This window comes from Triturus cristatus, chromosome 11 (assembly GCF_964204655.1).
Source record: "Triturus cristatus chromosome 11, aTriCri1.1, whole genome shotgun sequence".
Classification (NCBI taxonomy): Eukaryota; Metazoa; Chordata; class Amphibia; order Caudata; family Salamandridae; genus Triturus; species Triturus cristatus.
Window position 1 is genome coordinate 854,326,487 of NC_140594.1, and position 15,622 is coordinate 854,342,108.

Sequence of the window (15,622 nt, forward strand, 5' to 3'; positions counted from 1 at the left end):
CAATATGTGCCATCACATTTACCCACAGAGAAAGGCAAAAATAACTTGATATATCAGCCCCCAGTTTCTAGTGAGTCAGTATTGATAGTAGGTGAATTGCCAACACCTCAGGCTTTAAACATTCAATGCAAGGTATAGTGATAAGTATATGTGAAAAGAGTGCTATCACAAAGCATCTGGGATAGTGGTGAAAACATGACACCAGACTCTTGAAAAACATGGAACGCATTGTCACTTGGAATGCTGCTGCAAAAAGGTTATTTCCAAGTTCAACCAAGATTGGAGTGATATTGTTTGTATTTGCAGTGATTCAGCTATGTATATGTGGAGTAGTGTGGCTCACTGGTTAGAGGCAGCAGACCTGGAAGCAGAGGACGGCCCGGGACCAGGGTTCAATTCCCGACGCGTAAGGGTCTTGGACCAGGGCCAGCGGACTCGATAATTCTCGCCTCGGTGCCTACTCTAACCAGGGATCACACTCGGCAACTCTGGACATTAGCTTGCCTCATCTCCACAACGGCCCCCCACATTCGCCGGGGATGCCTGGTTTCACCTTGGAGATACCCATGAGGGACCATCTCACAGGGATAGCCAGGACGTGTTCCCCAGCGGTCTACAGCGCCACGACGCCTCGGCAGCAGTGTGCTTTACAAAAAACACATACATACATATATGAAAAAGTTGTGTGATGGCCTGTCAAAATAGATACATGGCCGAAGTGCTTCCCTGTAAGAGATCTTTGCCACTTGTTAGATTGTATGCTAAAAGCATCTTTATAATCTTCAGAGTTAATGAAGAATGCTATTGACTTTTTAATCCATTCTGGTACCATGTGTTGTTATGCGCTGGAACTAAAACACAAATATTTCTCATTGTGTGCTTTGTGTGGCATCAAAGAAAGGGTAATCCCAACTGTGTCACTTAGCTGATGGTCCAAGGGGCTGTGAATACTATATTATCCATGTGACAACTGTTTACAGAATTTTTGCTGAGTAATGATGCCAAGGGCAAGATATGTTAGGATATTTGGTCGCATATTGATAGTAATGTAAAAAAAGGTACACTCTACCTCATTCTTAGATTTTTACAAGAAAACATAACTGCTGTAGTGGACATAATACAAAAACTACAGTCTGCCAATACCCTTGTCTGCCAAGTGTTTTGCATAATTGGTGAAGATGTGAAACATCTCCTTGAGAGTAGGCTGGGCGACACCTTTAGTGAATTTGGCACTGCAACATGTTCCATGTTAGAAGGCTTGCCACTTGGTAAGCAAAGCAATGTTGAAGAGCAATTCAGGAACTTTTATTTTACAATGTATGAGAAATAGCTTGCAATGATGCAGAGAAATGTCCCTTCACCAACCATGGCATTTGATGTCAATGAAACCTCACTGTGGTACTCTGTACAAGTTCCAGATCCCTTCCGCAAATGGGAATTTTCTCCATAGTTTCAAAAGTGCTGATTCATTTTTGACCGCTTTAATAACGCTGAGGGTATAAGCGCCCAGTTCAATGCAAATGTTGCAGAACCTGCCCAGAGAATCGCAACCTTCAAGCGTGCCAGCATTGGCATGGAAAGCTATGTCAGTAGCCAGAGTAAGCAAATTGTGTACTGGTTGTTTTGGCGTTGCCCAACTCAAATGCCAATGTCGAGAGGGCCTTTTTACACAAAAAAAGTTTACATGGAAAGGATAAAGCAAGTGCACATGACCAAAGACTCATTGAAGAAGTATTGTATGGATTCAAGAGAAGGAGGAACCCTGAGATACCAAAATGGGGATATGTGAATAGACTGAAATTACTTGCTCAAGAAGCCCCAGGGGGCTGCGACGTGGTGTTGTATGATGTATGGCCTACATATGTATGTCACTGCATGACTGTAACCAATTTTGTTGTGGTTTCTTTTTTTTCTTTTGTCTGGCAAAATATTAATTAAAAATTATTTTTTTTTAAAGAATTGTATGGTGTACTACAATAAGTTTGATCTGCAAAAATGTGTAGGGACCTCATATACACTGTACGTACACTGTCAATAATAAATGAAAAACGTTCCATAAACACCGGAAATACACTGTTTCTGTTGTTTTTAATGGCGCGAAAATGTGTAACCACTGATAACCACTGTTTCTTTAAGGTATTAAAATGACTTGAAAACACTGAAAAAACCCACCAGAATTTACCAAAAATAGAAACTAAAAACAGGAATGCCTACTATTATAATATTAATAATAATATTAATAATAACACTAATATTATTACCTGGGTGCCAGGGGTGTTGCAGTTATGACTGTTATGTCTTACCCATGTAATGGCATTCAAAATTGAAAAAATCCTTTTTTTATGTTAATGCTGGTAACTCTGCCTGATGCACTTAGGTGATCACTGGCAATAATCTTGCATAGGGTGGCCACTAATATAATCTTGTCTGATGTGTTGACTATTACAACACACAATGTTGGTAGCTCTGGATGATATGCATTGAACATAAGTAGCTCTTCCAAAACAAAAGGTTGGAGACCCCTGGTGTAAAGTATTTATGCAGCACTTCAAGTAGTAATAAAGTGAAAACAGAAGAAAAATCCTATACCAATTTAGAAAAATAGATCCAAATTCAACAAATAAATTAAGCACAAAATGCCAATAATCCAATCAGTAGAATCGGATATATTCAACTTGAAAGATTTAAATAAAAAAAGGGCCTAAAAGCCCAAAGTGCCACTCACAGCTATCTGGTAATGCAAGACCAGGAGATAGTCACAAGTACAGGCTGACTACGATGGATCCCAGGTCGGATACAGGGACCAGGTTAGCCCCACTGAAAATGAAAATCCAGCACAAAGAGTCCTGTTTGCGGTGGAGGGGGCTGCAAGGAGCAGGAATGCATCTTAGACAGTCATCAATGTAGCGTGAAGGGGAGGCCTGGCGTTGCAGATGGTCGTCTCTGTAGCGTGAAGATGCTGTTGTCATCTGAAACGGGCGGGCTGGAGCTCCTCAGTGTCACTCACTGTGAGCGGTTAATTCTGTAGCGTGAAGGGTCGGGTTGATGGAACAGTGCAAGCGGCAAGGGTTTGGCACCAACTGGCATGTTGAGGTTAAGAAGAGCTCAAATACTTCAATTCAGCTCCACTGAGGTCACGTCAAGGGTCAAGGGTCCAGGCCATGAGGGGCACAACTTGGGTGTCAGGGGCTTGCTCCATCTGGGTCTGGGTGCTGGTTCAGGTGGGTGGGAGCCTGGTATGTCCCTGTTGCTCTGAACAGGAGGCCAGCAGACAGGCCGTTGGAGTCACTCTGGGAATCCTGGATTCAGGTGCAGATCCATTCCCTCTGACTCAGGCCGGAGGGCAGCACGGCAGCAGTCTAGTAAAACAGTAGTACAGCAGGGCAGCAGTACAGTAGAGTGGCAGCCCTTTCAGCAGCAGCACAGTCCTTCTTCCTGGAAGAGTCCTCAAGGGTCCAGATGTTTACTGAAGAGTTGGTGTCGAAGGTAAACATTTTTACCTGGTGCCTCCTTTCAAGTGGGAGAAACTTCTAGAGGTTTCCCTTTAAAGTGCACAGATTTTCTGGTTCCCCTGCCCTGACTCCAGATAGAGGGTATTCAGCCCTGTGTGGGAGACAGGACACAGCCTATTCAAGTTTAAGTAGGGCTGTGCCCAGCTCCACCCTCACATCCTGCTAGTGAATGCTAACCCAGGTACACATAAGCTTTCTATTTGTGTGGCTGTCTAGGAGGAATACACAAAGCCCAATTGTCAGCTACACTCAGTCATGTGACCCAGAAACAGGCTGCATTCAGTAATGGCTAAGGCAGGAAAATGCCAAATTTCTAAATGTGGCAATTTCAAAATTGTAATTTAAAATCTGACCTTACCACAAGAGAGGATTTTTCATTGCTATTCCAAAGACACCAAACATGAACTGATTACCCGTTCCCATTTAGAAGTTACAGCCTAATAAATGTAATATGGTAACTCCAATGTTTTTCATTGGGAGAGGGTGCGCCTTGCAGTGGTGAAAAATGAATTTAAGAGCTTTTCACTGCCAGGACATGTAAAACTTAAACATACATGTTCAACTTTTTAAATACATTGCTCCCTACCCCCTGGGCTGTCCAAGGCGTGCCCTAGGAGTGACTTGTATGTATTTAAAAAGGTTTGGGTTTGCCAAAAATGTTTCTTCAGCCAGGTCTAAAATTGCAGTATAAAACTGCACAAACAGGCTGTAATGACAGCCCTGAGACATGTTTAAAGGGCTTCTTAAGTGGTTAGCACAATCGATGCTGCAGGGCCACTAGTAGCATTTAATTTACAGGCCCTGGGTACACATAGTGCCACATTACTAGGGACTTACTAGTAAATTAAATATGCCAATTGAGTATATGCCAATTGTATCATGTTTTAAGGAAAGAGCACAAGGACTTTAGCACTGGTTAGCAGTGGTAAAGTGCACAGAGAACTAAAGACAGCAAAAACGATGTCAGCAAAACAGGAGGGTTGAAGGCAAAAAGATAAGGGAAAAACTATGCCAATGATGCCTGGTCTAACAATATTAATATTGAAATATTGACTACTGAAGTGAAAAGCAGATCGTGAACAGGAATTTGCCTGTGGAATTTCTGGAAGGCATTGGAAACATATTTCACTTTAAAATAAAAGTATCATTTTGTAAAGCGCTTGATATGTATTACTATACCTGATAGGATACTCCGAATATTTAAATCACAGTACAAAATGTATTTTAATATAGGTTTTGTAGCACAATGCAGTAGCTAAACTCAATACTGTGCTGACATATTGTACACTTTGCAGAGCTCCTACTTTGGGTAAAGCTGATCAATGCCCCTTTTCTCTGTCCCGTCTCCAATCCTGATACCTCTCCCATTCCTCCAACAAGTGGGTGCCTGTACCATTTCACTCTTTCCCGATCCCGATAGACCCTGTTATATAATGCTGTCATTTGCTGTTAAAAGTGTATTTCGTGTCTCAATCAGCAAATATATTATGACCTTTCACAAACGTCTTTGAATGAATCTGGTGTTATGCTGGTACGTATAATAGTGGCACTGAGACTGAATTACAGTAATTACACTTTTTGTTCATGAGCATGGTTTTAGAGAACAACGCACCGATTCTTACCAGTATAAGAAACTATATCACAAATTGAAACCTTTAAATACTGAACGCAGATGAAAATCAAGGCCACTTTTCTGGTTTGCCTGGGGTTTAGCCAGCTAATGGGACTATTCACAAACTGCTTTTTGTAGCACGTTTATTAGCACTATAGCAGTACTATTCACATACTACAAAATGGAATTCACAGACCGTCACCCCTCCTCTCCTATCTTTTCTATGCGGAGATCTCCACCACAAGTGCAAAGTTCTCAGCATAATTTAGCCTACATTTTAGTAGAAAATTAGGAGGAACAGTGGAGGGGCTAGAAAAAGAGGACTATTTACAACTTAGTGACAGGGTTCAAGGAGGTGTACGGAGGAGTAGAGGAAGGGACATGCAAAAAAAAAAAACACAACTCACACAAGTAAAACCATTGCTATTTACAAACTGTCCTTCCTTCTAAAGTTAGTTCTGCTACAAGGGTCCCAAAACAGTTGTAACTGTACTCCAACCCAGCTTTGGAGCATGTTCAGTACCACACATGGCCACTCATAGGTAATGCAATATACTCTCATAGAAAATAAAGAAGGTGGGGACTTTAAATAATACTCTATAGCAAATAATGTTTAAAGAAATAAAATAATTTCAAATTTTAAAATTCGTATATAAATTGTAGTAATCATGTACTATTGGGGTGTCCTTAGTTAGGAGATTTGGCACCTATGGAGTTAGCGTCAGTATGAAGTGGTCATATATTCCAGCGGGGCTAGAGGTGAGGGAAAACACCCAATACCCTCAAATGATTTAACCTAAAGGTTAGTCCAGAACAATTCCTTTCCTCTGCACACGCACAAATCAAATGTGAAACTTTTGACAAGTATAAAAAAATCAAGAGAGTGCTTCATATATTTTTTCTTTTTGCTTTAATCCACAACACCCAGCCAACATGTGTTTCGCCAATAGGGGTGGAGCCCACGTCTTCTTTAGGGCTGTCGGGCTCTTGTGATCCCAAAATTTCACAGTCCTCTCTGCCGGTTCTACTTCCGACCCAGCTGGTCATGAAGTATCAAGATTATAATGTCCAAAGATTCACCCAAAATTATTTGAAGCAAACCCTTGCAGTAAGAAAATGGTATTATCCCAAATAAGGGTCAGTTTCCAGTGCGAGTAGGTTGGTGCACAAAACCAATTCCAGACACCTGGTGATACCGGTGTTTAGCCAATTACGGTAAAAACATCCAATACAATGCCAATTCCAGAACACGAGAGCGAGTACGCTTCTGATACAAATTCCGCATTCCGAGTTCGCGTTTAAGTAAATTTGAAAAATATTTATATAATTGATAACTATATTATTAAACATGTCAATAACAAAAATTATTTCAATACTAAAATGGATAATACACTTCAAAATGTTTGGTAAATAATTATTAGTACTTAAACACTAAACGTAACTTTTAATAATTTTAATACATAATACAAATTTTTTAAATGTTGACATCTTTTTAAAATGTATTCTTTATCTTTAGGGATATTATTTTTAAATAAATATGTTTAAAATAATTATGTAATACACAATTAAGTTAATGTGCTGCAACAGTTTATTGTATTAATTATATGTTTAAAAGAAATATATAAAACTGGCATGTTAATATTTTATAATAAAACAACTGTATTTTTTTAAGTTTATTAAACTTGAATACATTATCCTATAATTTACCATAGGGAGATCACCTCCCATGGTAGCGGAGACATCTGCCTACATGTGGAAAATTATGAGTAGTAACTTTACACTCATAAATCCTGTTCCAGGAGGCTCCACCAGGGCATGGCGATAAGTAAGTCTTCACCTACGATTAACTTTACACCCAGGAATGCTGAACAAAAAGTGTAAAGTCATTCTGAGTTGCAGTAGTATTGTACAAGTGAGCAAATTTACATGAGTAAATTTCCCTTTGTGAATAGGGCCCGTAGTCAGCCATGGCCTGTGCATGTATGAGCGATGGGGTGGTGGGGCCCGGTGGGGAGGATTTTGATGGACGGTGATGAGGGAAAAGTAAATAAATAATTAATTTTTTCCACATCGTCGTCCTCGAAATCCCCCCACCAGGCCCACCGCCACAACGCTCTTACCTGCATGAGCCGCGGCTGCCCATAGTGTGTATTTTGTAAGAGTGTATGTGAGTGTTAGAGCTGTCAGCCTTAGGGTGATCTTCCCCAAAACTTTTTGCCTGCTTACCTCCTCTTTTTGCTATGTCTTTTGTTAGCCTGTGGACTCTGAGCACTTTATCACTGCTGAAGAATGCTAAAGTGCATGTGCTTCTCCCCTAAATATGTTTACATTTGGTATATCCACAGTTGTGATATTTAATTTCTCTGTACGTCCCTAGTAGAGTGCACCACCTGTGCTCAAGGCCTGTAATTAAATGCTACTTGTGGTCCTCCAGCACTGATTGTGCGGCCCATACAAGTAGCCCTTTAAACCGGTCTCAGGCCTGCCACTGCATAGCCGGTGTGTGCAGTTTGACTGCCACTACGATTTGGCATTTAAAAGCCTTAAACTCCCTTGTTATTACGCATAAGTCAATCTTAAGGTATGCCCTAGGTAGCGCACAGGGCAGAGTGCTGTGTAGCTAAAAGGTGGGACATGTACTTGTATGTTTTGCATGTCCTAGTAGAGAAAAACACTTAAATTCATTGTTCACTACTGTGAGGCCTACTCCTCTCACATGTTAACATTGGGAAAGCTTGAAATTGTACATTCCCTATAGACAGCCATACGCAGAAGAAGGTTAGTTGTGTCTGAGTGCCCATCTGCATCCTGATGGCTCATTCTGGGCAGGATGGGATGAAGGAGCTGACACTTACACCTGAATAGGCAATGTCCTGTCCCCACACAAACGGTTGATTACCCCCTGTAGTGAGTCCAAAGCTAGGGCTGGAAAGGAAGGGCTTCTGTACACTTCAAAGACCCTTCTCTGAAGTCACCCCCTCTTCAAAGACACAACTGGCTACAAGTACTGGGTCTTATACCCCACCAAACCCGACACTTCGGGAACGGTAAAGACTCTGTCACAATTACTGCTGCACTGCTACAAGGACTGTCACTCTGCTGGACTGCTGCTCTGGCAGAACTGCTTTTCTACTATGCTGCCCTGCTGCCTGTTGCGCTCTGACCCTGATGAGGGAGAGCTGAAATCTGCCTTGAACCCAGAGTGGTCTGCAGGGCTGGTTGGCTTGCCTCCTGTTGCTTGAGTCTCAGGGATACTAAAGTTTCATCACCTGCTCCTGTGCCTGGCCAATTGGAAGTGGACCAAGGAACTTGCTCCGGTGAAAATAATGCATCTCCAATATGCGTGCAGCAGAACTGGAGCATGGACCCTGTTATGGAAGAACAATCGGTGCATCGCACTCGGAACCAGCGAAACGCCTTAAAGAACTGACGCATCGGATCCGCTGCATCGCCGCCACTGAATGAAGAAAATCAATGCATCACCTCAACTGCGGTCTCATCACCGATGCATCACTCAGCTGCGCCTTGTATCTCGCTTTTGTGACGAGGATCAAGGTACTTTGATCAGTGGGCCTGTGCGACTCCTGTATCTGGCCGGCGCGCCATAGCAGTCAGCGTGAACTCTTCACTTTGCCTCAGTCCAGAGCGACGAGATAACCCCCATAGGCGCTGATTGCTTTTAAGTGCTATTTAATCTTTAAAAATTAATATCCTGACTTCTACTTAATGGATTTTTGTCATTTGGGTCTTGTTTTATTTATAAACATCATATCTATTTTTCTAACCAGATGTGGAGTTTTTTTGTGGTGTTTTCATTGTGTTTCTATGTGTTGCACAAATACTTTACTGACTGCTCTGTGCCATGCTACAAGAGGGTGGACACAGGTTAACTTTTAGTGTGTATCTTACTCACCCTAACTAGGATTGTGGTTCCTACTTGGACAGGGTGCATTCCACTGCAAACCAGAAACCCAATTTCTAACAGTGAGAGTTGGTTGTGACATGTACAGTTAGATCAAACATGATAGAAAGGCAAGGAGATGTAACTTTTTTGTTGATGCACCAGTGTATCAATTACATCTGGCATATCCGCTCACAAGTGGCTGCCTTACCAAGTATTAAAACTTTTGTCACAGGGTGTGTTTTGTGAGAATTATATAAGACCAAAATGCAAGCCTGAGTAATAATTAATTTTCCAAGTTAACAATATAATCTACATCTGAATATGGTTGCTAATCAGGCCTTGTACACATGGACGTCTGTGGAGTAATATTGGACAGAAATAGGTTTTTTAAGCTTGATATGATTTAAAGGTAGTTTCCTTCATTAAAATTGTTGAAATATTGGTTCAATTTGTGCCCGCTTCTTGGTAAATGTCATGTAATGTACTGCATTTGTTCAATAATAAAAATCACAATGTTTGCACGGCTTAACGTAGGCCCAATTGTGTGCAAACAAGGGCTGTCAGAGCACTAGATGCATTCAATAAGTATTAGTTTCTGTACTATAAAAGAGCAACAAACAAAAAATTCATACCAGAAAGTCACTCTGCTCATCATGGTACAGCAGTGGCTTGCGTAGGTGGCTTTGAATGTGCATATGAGTGGCGGATCCCTGGAAATATGTAGCTGCAAACTTTGGAAATGTGCACTCTGCTAGGTCATCTACATCCTCTTCCGGTTCAAGTGTCATTGGCACAGAATCGAGGTCAATCTCATTCAGACGCTGAGGCGCCATCTCCAAATCCTAAACAGAAAGAAAGTCTCAGAGGTGTTTGCACATAAAAAATCATGTTACACTCTGCGTTACGTTACACTCACTGATTGCAATCATAATACTATCAACAAAAATCTCACATTCTGACTTCATAAACTTAACTCTGCAGAAGTCACTCCTCTTCCAAACATCAATTCCATCATTTTCTTCAATCACAAAATGGCCATGCGCAAAAATCACTTTTCAGAGACATCTCAATCGAACTTCTCTCACCTACCCATCGCACTCCACAAGACGTGGTACTCTCTCTAGATATCTATTAAACTTCCCACGACCTATGTTGTACCTCTAGTTGACATCCATTTCACTGCTTGAAGTGAAATGCGACTCCTCTTTTAGCACAGATCACATACACACATCAAGCTTTTTAAAGATATGATCACACGCCTCACACACCACAATCTTATCTGACCTCTAAAAGACATTGACTAGAGATATTTATCACAGCCCTAACATACAACCATCACACTGTTACGGATATCCAACACACTCCTCACAAAGGTTCATCACACTGCCTGCATTTATTACGCTCTATTTTGGTTCACCTTGAACGCGGCTGGTGCGTGCCCCTCCTGGCCGCCAATGACAGCCGGTAAAAACCCAAAGGCTTTTTCCACCAGGTCCAAATCATCATTTTCCTGTTGCCTTAAAACTGCTTCTTTCTTTCTCCTCTCCCTCTCCGCTGATTCTCTCTCCAGCAATGCCAGGCGTTCCTGGGAATTGAAAATATATATATATATCTTTTAATTGTCCTTCAGGAAACACTAAAATCTAACCCTGTAAGAATTTTTTTGAAATACCAACAGGCATGGTGCCACTTTTGCATATGTTATTTTGGATGAGTTGACGTACATAATACAATGTGTGAACGTAACCATAAGACATTGCCACCTCTTTGGGTGTTTTAATAAACTCTGTATTGGTTTTTGCAGGCCTCCTCCAGGATGTAAGCTGCAATGGGTCATTATTTTAGACTCATTCCCAACTATACACTGTTTTTAATACGACCTATGTGATACTGCTTCAGGAACCATTTATATGAAGACTCTAAAACAGCACCTGTGCGTTTGCTTTGCGTCAAAGGGGCCTATTGGATGCTGGTGGTACTGATAGGAGCCCATTGTCAATACTTCTTGCACTTCATAATCTTACTTGGTCTCAGACTAATGAGGAATTGAATCTCTCTTCCACAAGATAATTTGTCTGATTCTAATGGGTTCGAGTTGGATCAGTGGTCATTCTCATACTGTGTGGGTTTAATACATGGCCTCATTCACACAGGTAACTAAACTTCTGAGTAAGTTTACACTTTTCAGTACATTTACTAAACAAACTGCACTTTTGTAATAACTTACACTTTTGTAGTAAGGCTAGCACTAAACATGGCCAATCACTGGTACTGCAGCACCCTCCCATAGCAAATAATGCACGTAGGGACATACTCCAAAAGTGTAGTTTATTACAAAATTGCAGTTTGTGACTACCAGAAAGTAGTAAACTTACTCAAAGTGTTAGTTACTACAAAAGTGCAGTTTGTGAAGACCTCTTTACTGTTAGGGTGTAACAGGAACGACAATCATGTACTCTCCATCAGTCTGGAGTAATATTTCTTTCAGTGCATTTCTTTTAATAAATCACTCTGTACATGTCATTATTTTCAGAGCGAGGAGCGTTGCTCAGACCTCCAACCTATTTACATGCAATATCTTTTCAACCAGGGGCCGAAATGCTTGGACCATCACTGTTTCTACAGTTCAACGATGCCAAATTCTCTCAATTCCTGCACTTGACTCCCTTCATTGGACTGGTCATTTTGTGCCACCAGTTTATATGTTGCTTTATTTTATGAGTAATGCCAACTTCCCCCCCCCCCCGGCTCCTTGTTGCCTAACACCCAGGGTCAAAGCACTCTTGCGAGGGTCTCACAATAACTTGGCACAAAGGATGAAGAAGGTGCAAGACCCAATACTGTCCACCATGGAGCGGGCTGTCTTCACCCTCACAGCATAATCTTTGATGAACAGACAAAGTATCTACTGAAGGCATAATAAATAATGTTGTTCCCAAATCCCATAGAGATTGTTCAGAAATGGTTGTACAACCTTACAATGCATGCCTTTACCAAGCATGCCTTTACCATGTGGTTCTTTTACAAATCATGCCTTTACTATCTCTCTCTATGTATATATATTCCCCTACCTACCCCTAAACCCTAAAAATACCCTTACCACCCTATACCCCTACCGACCCTAAACCCTAAAACACCCTTGCAACCCAATACCCTTACCCACTCCTAAACTCTAAAAATACCCTCACCACCCTATACCCCTACCCACCCTAAAAACACCCTGGCAACCTACTACCTTTGCCCACTCCTAAACCCAAAAAATTACCTTACCACCCAATAACCCAACCCACCCCTGAACCCTAAAAAATATCTTACTACCTCATGCCCCTACCCACCCCTAAACTATAAAATACCCTTACTGCCCTACACTCCTACCCACCTTAAAAACACCCTATCCATCTAATACCCTTGTCAACCCCTAATCCCTAAAAATATTCTTACCACCCTATAACCCTACTCACACCAAACCATATAAATTCTCTCACCAGCCTATGCCCTTACCCACCTGTTAACCCTAAAAATAAACTTACCACCCTACACTCCTACCCACCCTAACCCTAAAAATAGGCATGGCTGGCACAGGCTGCGTGGTAAAGGCACTGCGTGGCAAAAACATAGTAGTAGATGATGTTTCCCTTCAGAAATCAGTGAGATGCGTAGCGAAGGAAGCAGAGAGTTGTTTGCAAGAGTGTTTTTTTCTGAATGGATACTCTTTACTTTAAATCAGCTTTATTCGGTTTTCATTTGACACATTAAAAACCATAGAAGCACAATTTATAACAGCCTTTAAAACGTATTCGATAGTCATAGAACAGTTGATTTTAAGCACCAATATAATTGATTATTCTAATTCATCGCAATTATAGACTAAAATTGATAAAACAATTTACAAGATTAAAACAAAGTTGTTACATCCCAAAAAAATGTTATTATGAATAGGCCTAAGAATACACTCTTATATAGGACATTATTCAAAGATGCTTTCTATGTCTAATAGAGCTTTTAAAAAATTGTGCAATATTTCTCATAACACAATCTGAGTTCATATACTGCAAAGCAAGGTAAACTGGGCGGCATGGTCTCAACCCCCATAATTTCAAAATAGGTAAAATCCACTTTTTCCTATGTTCTTTGTAGAATTTACCGAACAATAAAACATGCATAGATGTTTGGGGTGAAACTGCATCGCAAGGCCAACTGGGAAGCATGTTTGCCCAGTCATTCATTGTCGGAAAGCTTACCAGGCGATGGAATATGTCCAATCTAAGGCGGGTTAGTACAAATCTATTGTACCCACTTGATGTGTAAGTTAAGTATGATTGGAGACTGAACGTTGACCGCATCATTTTATTTCTTTGCACCGTGGGCTTTTGTGCCTCGGAGGCTAATCTAATCTCCTCCATATGGGTCATGCATAGCTTTTTAAAAGTTTTTCTTGGGATTGACCCAATCGATGTGGGGTTTTTATAGAACTCAGGTAGGCTAATATCCGTCAGAAAATCTTTTATATATTTAAGCCACCCAATCTTTAGTACTTTTTCTAGCTTGAGGCTGTCACTTAATAAGATTTGATTAAAAATTGTTTTTGGGGACGTCCAAATCCGGTGCCATAGTAGTACCGGTTGGATTTTTATTATATCAGCAATGCAAGGTATCCCTAGCTCATTGTGGCATATGTACGTTGAGGTGCCTTGTGGAACTGCCAGTAAATATCTTAAGAAGGCATTTTCCACTTTCTGAATGTCATCTACATTGCAGTATCCCCATACCCCTGCCCCATAGGTCGCTGTACTGACACAGTTATCTTGGTAGATTTGAAGCCTCTCTACTGGGGGTCGTTTACCTAATTTGTGTGAAAAATTCACTAGGGCCACTGTTGTTCTCATAAAGAGCAATTTCCTTGCTTTGATCGCTTGATGCCATGGTTTCTTATTGTCAATTAAAATGCCTAGATAAGGATAGGTGGTTGTGAACTCCACTTTTTTTATTCTCTATGAAGGTCCTTCTGCTTTGTTATACCAGCCCCACAGCCCATTATGAAAGTTTTAGAAATGTTTATTCTTAGACCTAGATCCTTCATAAACTCATTGTAGCTGTCTATTGAACGCTGTAAGCCCAGTGGTGTCTGCGCCATGATTACAGAGTCATCCACGTAGAGTAGGGCGGATATTGGGTGTTTCTGCATTTGTGGTAAGTCCCGGTACCCTTTCAACATGGCTTGTTCCAACCCATTTGTATACAATGTAAATAGAAAGGGTGCCAGGACACAGCCCTGCCTAACCTCCCTCTCCACTAAGAACGACTCTGTACACTTTGACGGTGTCGAACCCGGGCTTTTGTGTTTTTATAGAGTTCTCTTAAAGAATGGATACTCTGGATTTGTATTCTCACGTGCAAGCCACCAAGTAATTGAAACACAGGAAACATATTATTTCCTCAGATGCCCTGCTACTACAGCCATGCACTTTAAAACATCTTGCAGACCAACTTTAATATAACTGGAAACTCTTCAAATGGCGGAGAAAGAGCAGAATTTAAACTCCGGGAACCTCACGGAGCCAGTAATAGGATGTGGGAACAGAAATCACAGAAAAAGACATCATTTGGGTTTAAGCTTTTTTGAGCCAGTTCCGAGACAGTTTTTAGTATGCAATATGAGGTTCACTTGTAACCAGCACAGACTCCCTGATAGGTTTATAGAAAAAAGAAACATCTGTGCAAAATTAAAATTAGAGTATGATTAACAACTGCACCTCCTACACTCTGAGTAACTAAGGGACAATCTTAGTCTCTCCCTTACAATCACTGAAGCCTCAGCAGAATCTTACGCCCACACTGCGACTACAGGATTTACCCAGCTTGCGCTTACACTGTGCCTTTTTAGTGACTTAGGAGTGAACCCAGGCCATCTCACACACTTTCAGTGACCGTGAAGTAGAGTCTGTGAGGGGTAGAACCGAGAGTAAGAGGAAATGTGCGCATGTGTTGGGAAACCAGGTTTACAAGAAGTGCACAAAACAGTAAATAACATCCAAATAGTACGTGGGATAACTGTCTCATCCATCCCTCTCTATTTTTTCCCTGTGTTTTGTAAGGCATGAATATTTCTCATTAGCACAGTTCTGCGTCCCTGTTTTACCACATACACTGCACCTGTTGATACACGGCACAAGGAAAGCACACTACACAGGTCATACGTACGTTTCTCATCATCTTCCTGTACATCTTCCGAGCTAGCATGCCCCTGGCGTAGGCCTGGAGGACACAGATGGCCTTCCTCTGCTGCGCCACCCTCTGGCGAGCTAAGTGCCCTCGGCACAGGGCCTGGAACTGGATGACGCGGGCTCGGGTGTCCTCGTACTGCCTCGCCGTGGGACGGCTCCGCACCAGGGCCTGCAGGCGCTCAAAGCCACGTCTGATCTGCAACAAAATCAAACAGTAAAGGCAAGGGAGTTGTGACATTTGCACATAGTAAATGAACGCAAAGATGACTAAAATAGATTACATGGAAAGAGAAAGGCGCAATAAAACGGATCCACAGCAAATGCAGCTTACACAGTTCACATCGCTTCTCACTCTGGTAGGTCTCTGTCA

General features: G+C 41.5%; 1 protein-coding gene across 2 annotated transcripts in view; it reads right to left on the reverse strand.

Moving 5' to 3' along the window:
- The window catches only part of LOC146785536 (unconventional myosin-VIIb-like), a 961,158-nt gene that overhangs the window by 432,130 nt on the left and 513,406 nt on the right, over window positions 1–15,622 (reverse strand). For both annotated transcript variants that reach the window (XM_085634664.1, XM_085634663.1), the window contains exons 21-23: window positions 15,230–15,448; window positions 10,446–10,613; window positions 9,661–9,870 (exon numbers count right to left, since the gene is read on the reverse strand). In XM_085634664.1, coding sequence (XP_085490790.1) covers window positions 9,661–9,870; window positions 10,446–10,613; window positions 15,230–15,448 — 597 coding nt within the window. The remainder of the gene's footprint in view (window positions 1–9,660; window positions 9,871–10,445; window positions 10,614–15,229; window positions 15,449–15,622) is intronic.